The sequence below is a fragment of the Tenrec ecaudatus genome, chromosome 5 (assembly GCF_050624435.1).
Source record: "Tenrec ecaudatus isolate mTenEca1 chromosome 5, mTenEca1.hap1, whole genome shotgun sequence".
NCBI classification, from domain to species: domain Eukaryota; kingdom Metazoa; phylum Chordata; class Mammalia; order Afrosoricida; family Tenrecidae; genus Tenrec; species Tenrec ecaudatus.
Genome location: NC_134534.1, coordinates 153362926 through 153380598, shown reverse-complemented (window position 1 = coordinate 153380598; position 17673 = coordinate 153362926). Strand labels below are relative to the sequence as shown.

The following is a 17673-nucleotide window of genomic DNA, read 5'->3' as shown; positions in this document are numbered from 1 at the left end:
GGGTTATTATATATTTTTACATCATATTGTTAGTAATATGTTGAGTATGTAATTTGCTGATGTTGTCATTCTCATATGCTCACTCACAGATGTTCAATTTTATGATTCACTGTTAGAAACGCTGTTGGATTTATAAAGATACTGGTAATAAAAGGCAGTAATAATGAAAGCTAAAAAGAAATTAAAAATGAGGCACTTGACTTACGCTAGATCGACTTGCTACAATACAAAATCATCGGCATGGAACCCTGCCATTCATAAAGCCATTATGCAATAGTTAAAAGCAGTAAATTATTTACTTAAGTAGATCCAAGGAAACTGGGACTTTTCCAGAGGAGAACAGCAGGAAATGGGGCTAAGCAGGGAGCCATTCCCATTCCCACCCACTCCCATCTGTAGAGAATGGGCTCTGAAATCAGACAGCTGCAGGTTCAAATTGCTGCTCTGCTACTTACTTGCCAAGCCACAATAGACAGAGTATTTAATTTTCTAAGACTCAGTTTCTACAAATGCAAAACGTAGCTTGTTAAGCAACTTCCATTTAAGGAAGTCAGGGGCCCTATCGAATGTAAGGTCCCTTGATGCATGGCTCTCCCAGGCCCCATGTCACAGGTTGCCACTAGACTTACAGTTCTGCTAGCTCCCCCTGCAGTCGGACAGGCCTAATTATTCTGGCTGGATATCCAGGGAGGAATGGGATGGGGGAGGAGGGTGGGGGGTGGCAGCACTGCACACAAGCAAGGCTGGAGTCTGAAACCTTTTTTGGGTAAATAGCTTGTACTCAGCTGATAAAAGTTAGCAGTTTGAACTCACCGCAATTTTGTTCTGTGACACATGAGATCTCCAAAATTAAAAGCAACGCAAAAAAAAAAAAACAAAAAACCACCCAACAATCACACTATTTTAGTGGATGAAACCCAAACTTGCTATTAAGTCAATTCTGAGTCAAAGAGAACCTACAGACAGAATAGAATTGGTCCCTAAACTAGCTTCCAAACCTGTAATCATCTTCAAGGAAGCAGACTGAACATCTTTCTCCTGCAGAGTGGGTCCAAACTACCTACTTTCCACTTAGTAGCTAACCTTATAAACACTGTGCCAACAGGACTCCTTCATGGACAGCCATCTCCAATACCTGGGCTCCCTGCCAAGAAAATCTAACTTACGGTGTAAGTCCCTTTAAAGCCATATCTATTTTGCTATTTGAAGAATCCCTCTCACCCCATGGTTGGGGTACACATTTGCTCTGATGGCTAGAGAACTCCTGTCAGAAAAGTTAATGGGTTTTATTTTTTCCAAAACATAATAGCAATAATATGTTTGGTAATAATTCCCCAACAACAAGTAATACATAGCATAAGAAAGGCAAGCGAGAGACATTTTCACAGAGAAGCTTCCGTGCCCAGGCAAATGAAAGCGATCCCTCCCACAGGCACAGCACTCACCGATAGCCCTGCGGAAATTCTCCATCAGCACTTCCGTCTTCTTGATCTCTGTAGAGTAAACTTCACTTCCCACCATGGGGCAGAAAGGGACCTTACTCCCCAGCTCCTGGGCAATAGCCAGAGCTAGAGCCGTCTACAAAAGAAACAATGACAATGCATTTGAATGACAGTCTTAAAAATCTGATGATTCAGAAGCATTTATAAAAGTATTTTATGGAAAAAAATTGTTAGCCAAGAATCAGTGACATCTAATCCTCTTCGTTTTTAACATTATTTGCAATGCTTAACACACAACAAATGTTGTGAATAATCAAGTTATAACAAATTACATATTTAGAACAGCTGTCATTCAATGAGATTTACCTAGTGCCAGGCCTAACTCTAAGTGTTTCACATGCTCCTCATGCTCACCCTATGAAGTTTAACTACTGCTCTCTCCATTGAACAAATGAGAAAACTAAGGCACACGTACCATAGATCGTAAAGGAGTTTAAACTTTGGCAGAAGGAGTCCAGAGATCATATTCCCATTATAATTAGTCTTCAAAAACTGTCCCCTAAATATCCAAGAAGTTCATGACCTAATGCTAAGAACACTACCAGCAGATCTTTGTTGTCTTCAAACTGGTTCTGACTTACAGAGCCACTACGTACAAAAGAAGGAAACAATGCCCAGTCCTAGTCACCCTCACAATCATTGCTGTTTGAACCCCTAACCGCAGCCACTGGATCAGGCCGCCGCACGGAGGACCTTCCTCTTTCCTGCATCATACTTTACCGAGTATGATGTCCGTCTTCGGGGACTGCCCCCTTCTGATAGCATGTCCAAAGTATGTCAGAAGTCTTGCCATCCAGACTAAGGTACATTGTGGCTGTACTTCTTCCAAAACAGACTTGTTGGTTCTTCCGGCAGTCCTGGGTAGATTCAATATTCTTTGCTAATACTATAATGCAAACTCACCAATATTTCTTCCGCCTTGTTTATTCATTCTCCTGCTTTCATATGCATGTGAAGCAACTGACAACATCACAGCTCAGGCCAGGCACACCTTAGCTGTCCAGGTAACGTGTGCTCCGTATCACTTTAAAGAAACCTTTTGCAATTCTGCCCAGGCCAGTGTGTCTTTTCACTTCCTGACAGCTGCTTCCAGGAGAGGAGCCGGGTGGTGTGGGGAGCTCTAAGACAGGTCGCAGTTCCAAACCTCCAGCCACTGCACAGGAGGAAGAGGAAGCTTCCTGCTCCTATAAAGAATTACAGTCTCAGAAATTCAAAGGGGCAGTTGTATTGAGCCACTACTGAATCATTAGGAGTTGGAATCAAATCAAGGGCAGTGAATTTGGTTTTATGGTTTCCATGAGCACTGATTGTGGATCCACGCAAATGATATTCGTGACTTCCATTTTTTCTCCATATTTCATGATGTTGCTTTTTTGGCCTGGTTATGAGAATTTTGCTTTATGCTGAGGTATAATCCATATTTCATCTGCAAGTGCTTCAAGTCCTCTTCGTTGTCAGCAAGCAAGGTTGTGTCATCTGCATATCAAAGGTTATTAATAAGCCTTCCTCCACTTGTGATGCTATATTCATTTTCATAGTTTAGTTTCTCAGATTACTTGCTAAACAAGACAAACTGACTAAGAATGGTGAAACAAGCCTGATGCACACCTTTCCTGATTTTAAACTATGCAGTATTCCCTTGTTCAGCTTGAAGGGCTACCTCTTGATTTATGTACAGGTTCCACACGAGCAAAATAAGTATTCCGGAATTCCCATTCTTCACAATGTTAGCCACAGTTTGTTAGCATTCACGTAAATCTTTTGTATAAACTCGGCAATCTCTGAGACACTGATTTTTGTTTTTATCAATATAGGAAAACACCAATCTACAACCAAAGAGAGCAATTAAAAATGAATGAATGACTTGGTTTTTCTTTTTTAAGTCTCTGACCAACAGTAAAGAATAATACATTAAATAGAACTCTTATGCTAAGCTGGTCTTAACAAGCCACAGTTGAGCATGCCCTGTAGTTAAACTACAAATTGATTTTTGTTTAGATAACTGTACTTGGCAGATGCTTAATTGAAACCAAAGACTTAACAGATGTACAGTCAAATATCATGCATGAAGAGCGAATGCTTTAAAGTTGCGACAGGAGTGGGAAATGCCATGACCTTTTAATGCCATTTCCATCTTTAACTTTGAAACAAGAGTGTGAATAAGGTCAGGGCGAAGGAAGAAACCAAAGGCAGGACAGAAATAACTTTGCTTCTACAGGACAACAAAAGTTAAACTTTGGAGACAGTGTTTTGCTTTGAACAGTTTATACTGTTTATACATAAAGCAAGAGAGTTACTTGTCCCTTCATATATGTCAAAAGGGATTGGCCAAACCTGTGATACCACAGTACTGAAAACTTCGATCTCCTAGAAAGAAAATAGTGCACTATTACAAAGGGAATGAAGGACTTACGATGCTAGGATGGTACACAGGAGCACTGAAGATCCCTATTACAAAAGACCTAGAAATGCTGCACAAATGCAAACACTCACCCTTCAAATTATAGGATTATGTATGTCCACACAGTGGAATACCTCAAAGCAGTGAGACTGACCAAACTACAACTACACGTAACACGAACAGCCCTCATGACGTTGAGGGAAAGGTGGGCACAGGATTCTACTTACATACAGCTTTAAAATACCTAGAGTTGAAAACTATCTAGAGTTCTACTTCAGGGCACTGGTTTCGTTGAGAGACAGAAGTAATGCCTGGAAGTATAAATAACCTGGGTGCTGATTATATTTATTGATTCATCAAGTTATACACTCATCTCTTTATTTTTCTGTGTATATGTTACATTTTAATTTTTTTTAAAAAGGAAAGTTAAAATCCTTAAGGGCCCAAAATAAAGAGAAGCAGAAGTCCATAATAATATACTGTTGTCTTACGGGGAGGGAGGGGGATGGGGGGAAAAAAAGGGAAACCGAGCTGATTCCAGGAACCCAAATGGAAGGTGAATTATGAGAGTGACGAGCGCAACGAATGTATAAGGGTGCTTTGCTCATTTGATGTATGTACAGATTGTGATAAGAGCCTTATGAGCCCCAATAAAAAGATTTAAGAAAAAAGAAAATGATTAGGGCAAAGAATGTACGGATGTGCATTATACAATTGATGTATGTATATGTATATGTATGGATTGTGATAAGAGTTGTATGAGCCCCTAATAAAATGTAAAAATAAATAAATAAATAATATGCTGTTGTCTTAAAAGTTCAGAAATCTACTCCCTCAATGCAAGAATACTTTCTTCTATTAAATTGGCATTCTATGATGCTCACTTTCCCAACACAACCGCTGAAGACAAAGGGGGTGAATAAGCAAATGTGGTGAAGAAAGCTGATGGTACCCGGCTATCAAAAGGTATAGCATTTGGGGTCTTAAAGGCTTGAAGATAAACAAGCGGCCATCTAGCTCAGAAGCAACAAAGTCCACATGAAAGGAGCACAGCAACCAGTGTGATCACGAGGTGTCAAAGGGATCAGGTCTCAGGCATCATCGGAACAAAAAATCATATCATAGTGAATGGGGGGGAGTTTGGAGTGGAGAGCCAAAGCCCATTTGTAGGCCACTGGACACCCCCTTACAGAAGGGTCTCAAGGAGGAGACGAGCCAGTCAGAGTGCGATGTAGCAACAATGAAGAATACAGCTTTCCTCTAGTTCCTAAATACTTCCTCCTCCCCCACTATCATGATACCAATTCTACCTTACGAATACGGCTAGACCAGAGGATGTACACTGGTACAGAGAGGAACTGGAAACATAGGGAATCCAGGACAGATGATCCCTTCAGGACCAGTGGTGTAAGTGGTGATACTGGGAGGGTGGGTTGGAAAGGGGGAACCGATTACAAGGATCTGCATGTTGTCTGGGGAACAGACAACAGAAAAGTGGGTGAAGGGAGATGTCGACAATGCAAGATATGACAAAATAATAATTTGTAAATTATCAAGGGTTCATGAGGGAGGGGGCAGCAGGGAGGGAGTGGCAAAAATGAGGAGCTGAGACCAGGGGCTTAGGTGGAGAGCAAATGATTTGAGAATGATGAGGGCAATGAATGTACAAATGTGCTATAAACAATTGATGGACATATGGATTGTGATAAGAGTTGTATGAACCCCTAATAAAACGATTTAAAAAAAAAAGTTCAGAAATCCTTACAAGACAGAAGTCTCTGGATAAAAACAGGACCCTGTAAAGGCCACCCGCTTCTCCTAGTGGGTATTCAATCTACTACTTTCTATCCTTTCCTCTGAAGCTCAGGGTTCCAGGATTGCCATCTTGATTGGCTTATTTGGTCTGTCACGTCTTGGTTGTAATCAGCCTGTGTAGTAGTCTGCCTAGTTGGCCCTCTTGCTTGAAGTCCCCCAGAGAATTTGGGGGACCCCAGATGCTACTACTGATGGGTGGCAGGAAAACCGATGGGTGAACTGCCAGTTAAGTGGCTGGCTGATCTGACACAGTGCTGCCATCTTCGTCTTTGGCAAGCAGCCTTCAAGACCCCAGAATGACTTCCACAAATGCTTTAACTGGTGGCTGAAGATGAGAAAGGTGAGATCTCCCTTGTCCTCCACACCTTATTGGTGATCAGAAGTGTGGCAGCCTTACCCTCACGCACCCATCCGTCAGTGACACCCCAAAACACGAGCAGTCACTGCTCTGCCCGAAGTTGGAGCCATCCCCTCATGGATGGGGCACTGGGTGCGCCACACCCACATCTGGGAGCCCATGAACATCCCAAACCCCCCCTCATCAGACCACCAGAACACGTAGTGTCAGGTCTCTGACCAAATGAGCAAGTAATCCTTCCACAATCCATCACCCTGGCCTCAGCTGCAGGTCTCTGAGCCCAAACGAATTCCTTCTGGGAACAAATACCCAGGCTTCTGCCTCCAACCAAGTTAGCATGAGTTATTTTTGGATCAGCTGCCCCAAACTCAACATACAGGCCACAGGAACTCCACCTGGGTCCAGGGGTTCTACCAGCCTCGGCCACCACCTGAGGAACATGTTGGCTGGCAGAGGGTGCTGACCCATACCGGATATCTGCCCCACAAATTCTCTCCTTTCTCTTTTCTTTCCTTTTAAAACAACTTCTTTCTCTTCTTTTCTTGTTTTTAATTTTATTCTTTCCTTTTGTTTCTCTTAGTTTTTCTTTTCTTTTTTTAAATCATCTCTTATCAAAATCCATACATACATCCATTATGTCAGGCACATATGTACATATGTTGCCATCATTTACAAAAATCATTTTATTAGGGGCTCATACACCTCATAGTCCATACATCCATCCACTGTGTCAAGCACATTTGCTGCCATCATCATTTTCAAAACATTTTCTTTCTACTTGAGCCCTCCAGATCAGCTCATTTCCCTCTTCCCCCATCTTCCCTCCCCATGAACCCTAGATAATTTATAATTTTTCTTTTCATATCTTACACCGACTGTTGTCTCCTTTCACCCATTTTTCTGTTGTCCGTCCCCCCCTGGGAAGGGATTATATATAGATCATTGTGATTGGTTCCCCCTTTCTACCCCCACCTTACCCTTACCCTCCTGGTATTGCTACTCTCATTATTGGCCCTGAGGGGTTTGGGTTTATCTGCCCTGGATTCCCTATGCTGTGAGCTCTTATCTGTACCAGTGTACATGCTCTGATCTAGCTGGACTCCTAAGACAGAACTGAGATCATGAACGTGGGCGGGGAGGGGTGGTAGCATTGAAGAACTAGAGGAAAGCTGTATGTTTCACTGGTGCTATTCTGCACCCTCACTGGCTCTTCTCTTCCTTGTGACCCTTCTGTAAGGGAATGGGTCTCTCTTTTGTATTCCCCCTCATTCACATTAATAAGAATTTTTTGTTCTGGATCTTTGATGCCAGATACCTAATCCCATCAACACCCTGTGATGGATTACATGGGCTGATGTGCTTCTTTTATGTGGGCTTTGTTGCTTCTCAGCTAGATGGCCGCTTGTTTATCTTCAAGCCTTTAAGACCCCAGATGCTATATCTTTTGATAGCCGGGCACCATCAGCTTTCTTCACCACATTTGCTTACACACCCATTTTGTCTTCAGCAATCATGTCTGGAAGGTGAGCAGCACAGAATGCTGGGTTATTAGAACAAAATGTTCTTGTGTTGAAAAAAAAAAATGTTCTTGTGTTGAGGTAGTACTTGAGTAGAGGACCAATGTCCGTCTGCTACCATAATACTTAACATATAGATATATGCACATAGACTTCCCAATCGTTCTATATGTTTACATATGTACATGGGTGTATTTAGACCTCTATAAATGTCCTTTGCCTCCTAGCTCTTTCCTCTTGTTTCAATATAATGTTTGGCCTTCATTCAGGTTTCAGTAATTCCTCTCAGCCCTTGATTAAGCTCTCTTTGCCATCAATTTTAGATCACTTGTTCCCTTGTCCCTGGGTTTGTTAACACCCACTTCCTTCCCCCGCACCCCCACCTCCCGTGTCCCTTTGAACCATCAGTCCGGTAGTTTTCTCCTCCCTATTGTTTATCCTGCCTATCTTATCTACCTAAACATGTAGAAACAATAAGCACAAAAACAAGACAAAGCAAAACAAAAACAGAAGACAAAACAACAACAAAATGACAAAAAGAGAAAAGTCTATAAATAGTTCCAGGTCTATTTATTAATCTTTAGGAGTGTTTTTTGGTAGCATCTAATAGGGTGCCACTTCCTGGCCCAAAGTCTATTTTTGGTATTCCCCGGGGACTTCAGCGCTTTGCTCCCCTTGCCGCTCTGTTGCACGCCCTTTAGGGTTTCACCCCAGTGTGAAGGGGTCAGATTGGGCACAAATCCCACACTGTGTCTCCAGTGTTGTTCCCTGTAGCACTATGGATCAGTGAGGAACATCGTGTCTGTGTCTCATGTTGAGGCTGGTCCTATGGTCCTCTCTGTGCATTGGCTGCTCTGAGCAGGAATATCATCCTCAGGCATGCTGGGCCAGGATGTGTTCCACTCTCTCTCCTTCCCTCTTCGTTTGCTCCTGGTGTGCCCTGATCTGTCATGCCCCTCTCCCTGAGCTGTAGCTTCAGTACTGTCCTTGGAAGTGCATTTTTCGGGGGGGTGGGGTGGGGTGTATGTACCTTCTTTTTAATCTATCCTTTCTTTATCCCCCCTCCCTAACTTTGCTTAATGTAATTTTTTTATTAAATTATTTTTCCTTGTTATTTGTCTGCTTTCCGCTGCCCTTTATGTTCTTCCTTTTATTATTTTCTTTTTTGATGTTTTTGTTTGGTTTTATTCTCTTTGGATGAGAGACATACATGCCCGCATGACCCTGCCACATCTGTCCCTCATGCAGCCTTACCTATTGGGCAGGGGCCACTGCCTACTGTATCTCCTGATCGTACACAGACAATAGCCAACACAACAGAACTGGTCCTCAATATGAACAGCAAGCAGGGAACTACACACATATTCAAATGCTCTATCACACCCACCAGGAGACAGCTGGCTAAGGTCTCACCAACACGCAATCATCAATTACATACAAATACAGCACAACCATGTCTCAAAGACAAAAGACAATTTCAGTTCACATGAAGAACCAAGACAGGGTGGTTCAAACAAGGGCTCAAAATACAGAGCCTAAAGACCCTTTTCAGGCAGAAATAGCATTGGAACTACCTAATCAGGAACTCAAGGGAATGGTATTTCGACTCCCTTCACAGATAGAAAGATTGATGCAAGCAAGAAAAACAAAGGGAAAAACTTTAGACTAATTCAGGAAAATGCTATAAAAGCTAACAAAGTAAATGAAAAGTTAGAAACCATAGAAAACTAGCAAACTGAAATCCAGAAGGTTAGTACTAAGGGTTCAGAACCAGATGATACAGTGAAAGAGCAAAGGAGTAGAAATGAATCAATGGAAGACCAAGCATGTAAGCTCGAAAGCAACCTCTCATTACTAATCTGCTGAAAGAACAGTTAAATCCAAGAACTAGTGAGAACAAATACAAAGACTAACTTCTGTGTAATCACAACTCCAAAATAGAAAGAGACCCACAAAAAAAGCAGAGAGGAAATGTGTCTAGTCCCGGGAAGATTTCAAGCCTGAAATCAGGGAATTATGGAGTCCTTCAGATCTGACTAATTAAATACAAGTTCACAGACACATAAGGAATACGAAATAACAGAAGGAACTATTTCATGAGTAAGGGCAAGAAGCTATTTTAAAAGGGTCACATTTTTATATGAGAGAAGGGGAGGGACTTCAGAGGGGAGGTAGTTCTTAAAAAAAGTAGGCTATAAATGTTGAAAAATATGATAGAATTAGGAAATCATCATTTTGTATAATTTGATAAATAAAAAGGTAATGATTATCAATCAATGTTACAATTATAGGGTAAAAGGTGATTGAAGTACAGTCACAGTATCTCAAAAGTATCACTTCTCAGTATTTATTAATTACAAAGGGAAAATGACCCTTTCACAAATGAATTTAGCATCATAAATAATGGAACACTGACATCATTTGCCTGTGGCTAGGATACAAGAGAAACCTCAAATATGTAGTATCCTTACCCAAACGTCCAACATTTTACTAGGAAAAAAATCCGACAAATCCAGATTGCAAGATATTCAACAAAACATGTGGCCTGGACCAGTCAAACAAGCCAATGCCACCAAATAACACAAAACTATGCTGGAGACATAACTATTCTATATCAGAAGAGGGATTAAAAAGATAAAATGCAATGTGAATTCTTTAAATATATCCTGAATTTTTATATACACATTTTTTTAGAAAAGCAAGCAAGCGAAAATTTCAATATGAACTATACATTAGATAACACTATCACACAAACTCACTGCCATCAAGTCAATTCCGACTCAGAGTGACCCTTTAAGAGATGGTAGAAGTGCCCTGTGGGTTCCCAAGACCGCATCTCTGTAACGGAGTAGAAACGCCTTTTCTCCGGAGGACAGCTGGTGTTTCCTAACTGCTGGCCTTGAGGTTAGCAGCCCAGCTCGTGACCCCAGACCGCCAGGGCTCTAACTGGCTGTGAGGATGGCATTGTATTAATTTCGAAGGGTGTTCTTACAACGTACTTTCAAATGGTCAGAAATAGAGAAAAAGCAAATGTCAAAACATTTATAATTTTTAAATCATCAGTATCACAGAGAAGAATAAATGAACTGGTTTAAATAGCAGCTTAATCACAGTGTATTGAACAACTTGCGAAACTGGAACACACAGCTGAAGAAACAACCCAGAATGCAGCCAAGAATCAAAAAGCGAGAAAGACACATGGGTGAGCAAATGAGTTCTAACCTAGAGCCTCTAAAACTTATCATCAGTGAGACTGTTGGGTAGGGAATTATTTGCTGTAGGGGCTGCCCCAAAGGTGCAGTGCAGGCTAGTTAACAGCATCCTTGCCTTTTCATGACTAGATGCCAGTAGCCTCTCCTCCAGCCAGGTCCCTCTGCCCTGGCATTGTGACAACCAAAAATGTCTCTTAAACTCACTGCCATGGAGACAATTCTGATACACAGTGACTCTACAGGACAAAGCAGAACTGCCCCATGGAGTTCTGAAACTTGAAAATCCTTACATGAGTTCCAAGGAGCTGCGAGCGGATTTGAACTGCTGACCTTCATTAACAGCTCTGTCACATCTAACTAGAATTCCATGAAGATAATGGAGAAATGGGAAAACCAATAGCTAAAGAGATAAAAGCTGACCAGTTTCCAAAACTGATTAAAATCCCAACACAGGTATCATTCAAAGCAAGGGCAACATAATAATCCAACTTTACCGCTGAAGTCTTTCACCAATCAACTATCATTTAAAGAATTTCTTAAGAAGGTACATAGGACGAAGAAAAACAAAGGTCTAAGACAACAAAGCTCTAAGGAACAATAAGCAAATACATGATACTCTGGACAAGCTAATGATGCTTCTATAGAGATCACTGCCACTCCCATGACACTTTGTAGCCACATAAAACAATCTGTCAGAAAGCATTTTTTCCTCTACTGTATGGCAACAATATGGAACACCAAGGACTCATTTGCATGATTGGTGACGGGTGGGTTTTAAATATGTGGCCCGAACTAGCTTGTCTGTGTCCTCAGCCTGGAGGGCTTGTCTTCCCTGCAGTCAAAATTCCCCTGTTCTGAGGGGCAAATGTCAGGTCTTCCCTCAGGCAGATTCTGCAGTGCGCAGGGCCCACCTCCCACTCAAATTCTAGCTGCCCCTAAGATCAGCCAAAGCCTCACAGGCAGTGCTTTGAGAGGTTAAGGTTTCATGTCTTTCTGCTCTAGAGACTGCAAACCCCTGCAAGGGAAAAATCCTTTCTCTCATCTCCTCACCTCTCCTAGAGCCAGACTAGTAAGGAGTACAGTTAACATTAGGAAAAACTGCTCGGTTTTCTTTCCTCAAGTAAGATCTCATTCTCAAAATTTTAGAAAAATCTAGGCCCACAGAAGTGTAAAGGAAACTGAACACAGTTAAAGCACAAATTCTAAAAACGAGACCCTCCACAGCCTTCATTCTCTTCTCTGGATATAGGCCAGGATCATCTGAATTTTAAAACCATGGATTTTAGATACTCAATTATATTACACACTTGTTTAAAAAAACATACATATATCCAATTTAGCAAACAAAGACTAGTTAAGACACGAATTGAATTTGGCTTAGACATTAGGATCATTCTCTTGGGGAGATTTAAGAAATGAGAGAAAATGCGTACCTTGCCCGTTCCAGGAGGTCCTGCCAACAAGACAGCTCTTCCAGCCATTTTCTTGCTTTTGATTAATTCTACAATCACTCCGCATGCCTACATGCCACAAGGAAAAGAAATAATAATACATGCATATTAAAATGTTCAACAGGGGTAAAATATCCAGTCTCTGGTCCATATAATATGCAGATTCATTCAATAATTCTAAACGGATGGGCTGCAGGAAGCTGGTAGAAGACTGTGCTCAGAGAGTTCGTATTCTAGTGGAGACAGACACAGACACGAGCACTACAGTCTATCCTACATGGAAAAGAGCAGGGGTCAGTGCGCCAGGCAACGGAACCAGCAAATTCAAAAGCAGAGAGCAGGGACACGCCTGACCGGTTCCGCTCATCCAGAGAACAGAAAGATGAAAAATGGGCAGGGGCCACAACTTAAAACAGGCTCTTCGTGTCTCTAGTGAAGTTTGGATATTATTCCATGTGCAATGGGAAGCCAAGGAGAAGGCCTCAGGCCATGTGCCATGTAATGATTTAGAAATGCTATACAGAAAATGGACAGTAAGGGGCAGGTAAGTAAAAGCAGAGTTGAGTCCAGGGCCCACACACGTGAAATGTTCATACATACATTTTTCCAGATGTTTGTAAGATTTACCCACAGTGTTAAGAGATTCCCTAAGTAAGTAACCATGGTTACTGGAGGATCAAATTACCTGGCCTTCAGTGAACCACCTCCAAACAATGCACAACAAGTGGAAACGCTGCACATGGAAGTTCAGTCTATAGCACAAGGTGTGTTTTGAATCCTCACATTATTGTATCATTTAAGGTTAGTGCATTTTAAAAAGTATTCTATAAATGCATTATCAATCGTGATATATATATTTTTAGAACATTTGACTATAAAGGAGCTAGGCATATTTCCAGAGCACCTACATGCCAGGCTTCTGTTGATATCTTAACACATGTCTAACTCACTCATTGCCATCAAGTAGATGCTGACTCATGGATACAACTGCCCCTGTGAGTTTCTGAGACTGTGATTCTTTTTTTTAACAATTTATTGGGGCTCACACAATTCTTATCACAGTTCATACATATACATACATCAATTGTATAAAGCACATCTGTACAGTCTTTGCCCTAATCATTTTTTTCTCTTTTCTTTTTTTACATTTTATTAGGGACTCATACAACTCTTATCACAATCCATACATATACATACATCAATTGTATAAAGCACATCCATACATTCCCTGCCCCAATCATTCTCAAGGCGAGACTGTGATTCTTTACGGGAACAGAAAGCTCCATTTTTCTCCCTCTGGATTACCTGGTATTTTCAAACTGCAGTCCAGTAACTACTATGCCATTGGACACCCTGACATGACTACCTCAGGCGCGTTTGTCTTGCCTGAGGCAGGGTCAAGCTCTAGGTAATGATCACGGTAGCCGACTGGCAGGGCCTTGTGAACACATCCTTTCCCTTCTACCACTGGGGCAGGGCCCATGTCTCCTTTCCTCCCTAGGGCCTACGGAGAAGTACCTTGGTCCCCTCAGAAACTGCGTGTTCAAGGAAGATGTGTGGGTGCACTGTATTCCATTTCTGGCTCAGTTAGCAAAGCAATGCCCTTGACAGACCCTAGCTGCTTCTCTTCAGTGCTACTTCTAAGACGACACAGAGCCATTTGGTCTATCCACAGTGATAACATAATCCTGAGAGAGCATAACCCTCAGCATGAGAGTTCTCTGAGCAACTCAAAAAGGCAAAAAAAGACTTTCCAAACCTGGGGTACACACTACCCTATTTACCAAGTAGAGTCTCTTCCATGTCATCTCCCTCAATTTAAGCCCCAATTGATCTCCAGGGAGGTATGTCCAATGAATCCTAAAATTTAAAGGAACAGGAAGAACCTCAAGAGACCACCTAGCACAACTCTAATTTCAGGGATGGGGAATAGGCACCAGGGAAGCTGCTGATGTGACCAAGGGCGCCAAGGAAGTCTTCAGACACCTATTCATTCAAGAAATACACACTGAGCCCCTATCAGCCAGGTTCTGCATATTGTAACAAACATTCCAGTCTTTACCCTCACTACTGTATGATGCATACAGCATCAGAGTGAAGAGCATGGATTCTGCAGTCAGGTAGACAAGATAAATCCGTGCTCTGCCACTTACTAGCTGGGTAACTCCAGACAAGATACTTTATTTTAATCTCGGTGGACCCCGATTTCTTCATCTGAAAACTGAGTTGACAGTGAATGACATGCATGCAAAAAGATGCCTGCAACTTACTTTAAAATACAAAAATGGATTGGTAGATGGATAAATGGAGGAACATGAAACAGCAATATAGTATGGAGATAATGGCAAAATTTAAGCACAGTGGTATTCAACGTACAAACCTTTCAATCTTTTTGTGTCTGAAACTTTCATAATACAGGAGAAGGGCAATTAACATTAGCTTTGAGGTGGGAAACAAGATGATAAAGCTGCTTAGTATAGTACTTGGTAAAGAGAAAGCCTGAAACAAATATCAACTACTTGCAGTAGCAGGTCCTCAGTGAGTCAAGGCCAGATAAACGTAAATTTCAAAATCATCCTGAACCTGTCAAGTTTCCATTTTGGAAAGATGCTCCAAAAGGGAACTAGAGGCAAGATATGACAAAATAATAATTTATAAATTATCAAAGGTTCGTGAGGGAGGGGGCAAAAATGAGGAACTGATGCTTAGGTGGAGAGCAAACGTTTTGAGAATATTAAGGGCAATGAATGTACAAATATGCTTTACACAACTGATTTATGTATGGACTGCGATAAGAGTTGTATGAGCCACTAATAAAATGATTAAAAAAGGGAACTAGAGGCTTTTCTCTGGTCTTTTGTACAATACAATCAGGCTGTGAAGCAAGTCTTAATCTCAGAAAGTTTAGGGTCTTATAACTGCTAGGCCATGATTCAGCTGAAACCAGGGCTGTAGATCAGAGCACTGATTTAGGAGTCAGACATAACACTTGGGTGAAATTCCAAATTTACCATTACACTGACTAAGTGACTTCTCTTGCCCTTAATTTTTTCATCTACAGAAAGATAAAAAGGGGGGGGGTTCAAATAGTGTGTAATTAATGATAAGCAACGTGAGAGAATTTGGCACCACGCCACGCAATAAAAGTTATTTGAGTTTGAACAGTCAGAAGGGAGGGGCTTGCTTGTACACCAGCCTGCTCTTCACCTAACTCTCACCTCTCTGCCCACGGGAACCCAATTTCTTTTTAAAGGTGGCTCACTTCCTCACTTAAAAAATAAACTTCTTATCTGTGGCCTCCAATGGCATTCACAGTAAAATCCAATTCCTTACCACGGCCAACCAAAAAAAAACTGGCCTCTGGCTACCAAATTTTTTGTTTACTGACTTACATGTTTGTCCTCTCTGAGATCAGAGACCTACCTCAGTGTGTTCCAGGGTCATGAATAGAACTTGGCACGAGGTGCACAGCTTCAACAGTACTTGTTGCATCAAAGAATTAAAGCGAACAGTCAACTAAGCCCGCCCACCCCCGAAGTAGTTACCATTCAGCGGGGCGATTCCTCCCCTAGAAGCGGCGTGACCACCCGCCAGTCCATCACCACAGCCCGTTTTTACTGTCCAGACGAGGCCCGGAGTGCGCAGCCCAAGCATCCCCGCCAACAACCTCCTCTTCTCAAGGCCCCCACTTCGGCGACCCCCACCCCCACAGCCCGCGGGCCACACCTCTCGCGCGTTCTCCTGGCCCACAAGCCCCGAGGCGGCCTGCTTGGCTAAGCCGCTCTCATCCAAGCCCAGCCCCTTCACGTGGCTGTGGGAGGCGATGCGCTGCGTCTTCGTGGTGCTCTTCACCTCCTCGATCTTCATTTCGCCGGTGTGCACCGTCGGTGAAGCAGCCGCGAGTACCACACGCAGGGAACCGGGTTACCATGTGGCCGTTACTACAGCGGCACGCGAGGCCCCGCCTTGGCCGGCGCTCCATTGGTCGGTTGGGAACGTCTCTGCGTCCTATTGGGTGACAGGAACGCCCATCACGACTGCCTGTAGGTCCCGCCCATCCACTTCCGGATGTGTCTCTGAGGACTTCCCTCCGAAACTTCCTGCCGGGGCCAGGGACCGTGAGTCCCCAGGAACGAACTCCTGCTTTAAGTCGCTGCGCCAAGACAAATCCTAATCGTGCTCCCCTAGAGTACTCGCCGCTACTTGTCCACGCCCGGCGTCTCACTGAAGCGTTATGCCCTTTGGTTCCGTTTGTTACCCGTTTTACAGATGGAGAAACTGCATGGTTTACGAACTTGGTTTTATGGAGCTTGCCAAGGGTTTCTGTCCGTGAATGTGGCCCGCTGTCACTTTCAGAGCCGGAAAGTACAGAGATGAAGCCCTGGAAGGCTGAGTTTATCACTGGAGGAATATGATTCATCGATCCTAGGAACATCAGGACAACCCACAAAGTTGCTTGTTATCTAATTGGCTTTTTCCCGAGTCATTACCCTTAAGGAAGGACTAGTTCCTTTGGAGGAGGTGGCTGTGGTAGTTACATACTCAGGTGTCAATTTGGGATTTGAGAGGATTAAGAGTGAAGGGGTGAAGTCTAATCTGTCAATCAGATCATAGCCAATGAGGCTTCTGTGTGGGGATGGCTTTCTCCTGAGAATTCTGGGAAATCTGGTTTTTCCCTCCTTGGAGTCCAGAACATATCTTTCTCTCTGCTCACTCCCAGGGAGATATTGAAGCTAACAAGACACACGGAACTATGCTAGTGCCCTGAGCTAGAGAAGCCACATGGATGCAGCCAGAATCCTGGACCTGGAGAAGTCACATAGAGACCCCTGCCAGTGCTGACACACAATACCACTGGATCTGTAAGACTTCCCACCCACTGGCCTGTGATTCTTCAGCATTCAGTATCATTGCATGTATTTTGTGAGTCTGAAGAGAACTTTATAGATTGGTATTGGGTATACGGGCTAATAATGGACTTACAGGCTTGAACTGGACTGGCTTGGGATGCTTTCTTAATGTACTATAACCCTTTATATAAAACTCTTTTATAATAAAAGTATGTAATTTTAAAAACTTTCTTATACACAGATGAGTGTCTATGAATTTGTTTCTCTAGTCTACCCAGACTAATACAATAGTCTTCCCCCAACTATTAGTCAAAGAGGGGTTCTCTGTGAGATAACTCCTTTGGCATATTGTCCAGTTAGGGGAGAAGATATTTTTACATTTATTATTTTAAGCACAAATTTTGTCTACATCACTGAGCAAATATGGGAGGGATTAAGGATCAATTTTTAGAGCTCAAGGGAATCCTTTGGTCCAGTCAAATCCCAGAATATTAGGACTCTCTTGTGGCCAGTATGGGAAGGGAAAGGGGACAGAGAGGACCCAAGAGAGGATGGGGTTTGCTCAAG

The 17673-nt window shown here is 42.6% G+C and overlaps 1 protein-coding gene across 1 annotated transcript in view; it reads right to left on the bottom strand.

The window, feature by feature from the left end:
• Positions 1–16214, bottom strand: part of RUVBL1 (RuvB like AAA ATPase 1) — a 52474-nt gene extending 36260 nt beyond the window's left edge. The window contains exons 1-3 of the mRNA XM_075550129.1: positions 15983–16214; positions 12239–12325; positions 1446–1578 (exon numbers count right to left, since the gene is read on the bottom strand). Of these exons, the coding sequence (XP_075406244.1) occupies positions 1446–1578; positions 12239–12325; positions 15983–16123 (361 nt within the window). The 5' untranslated portion in view covers positions 16124–16214. The remainder of the gene's footprint in view (positions 1–1445; positions 1579–12238; positions 12326–15982) is intronic.
• Between the last annotated feature and the right edge of the window lie 1459 nt (positions 16215–17673).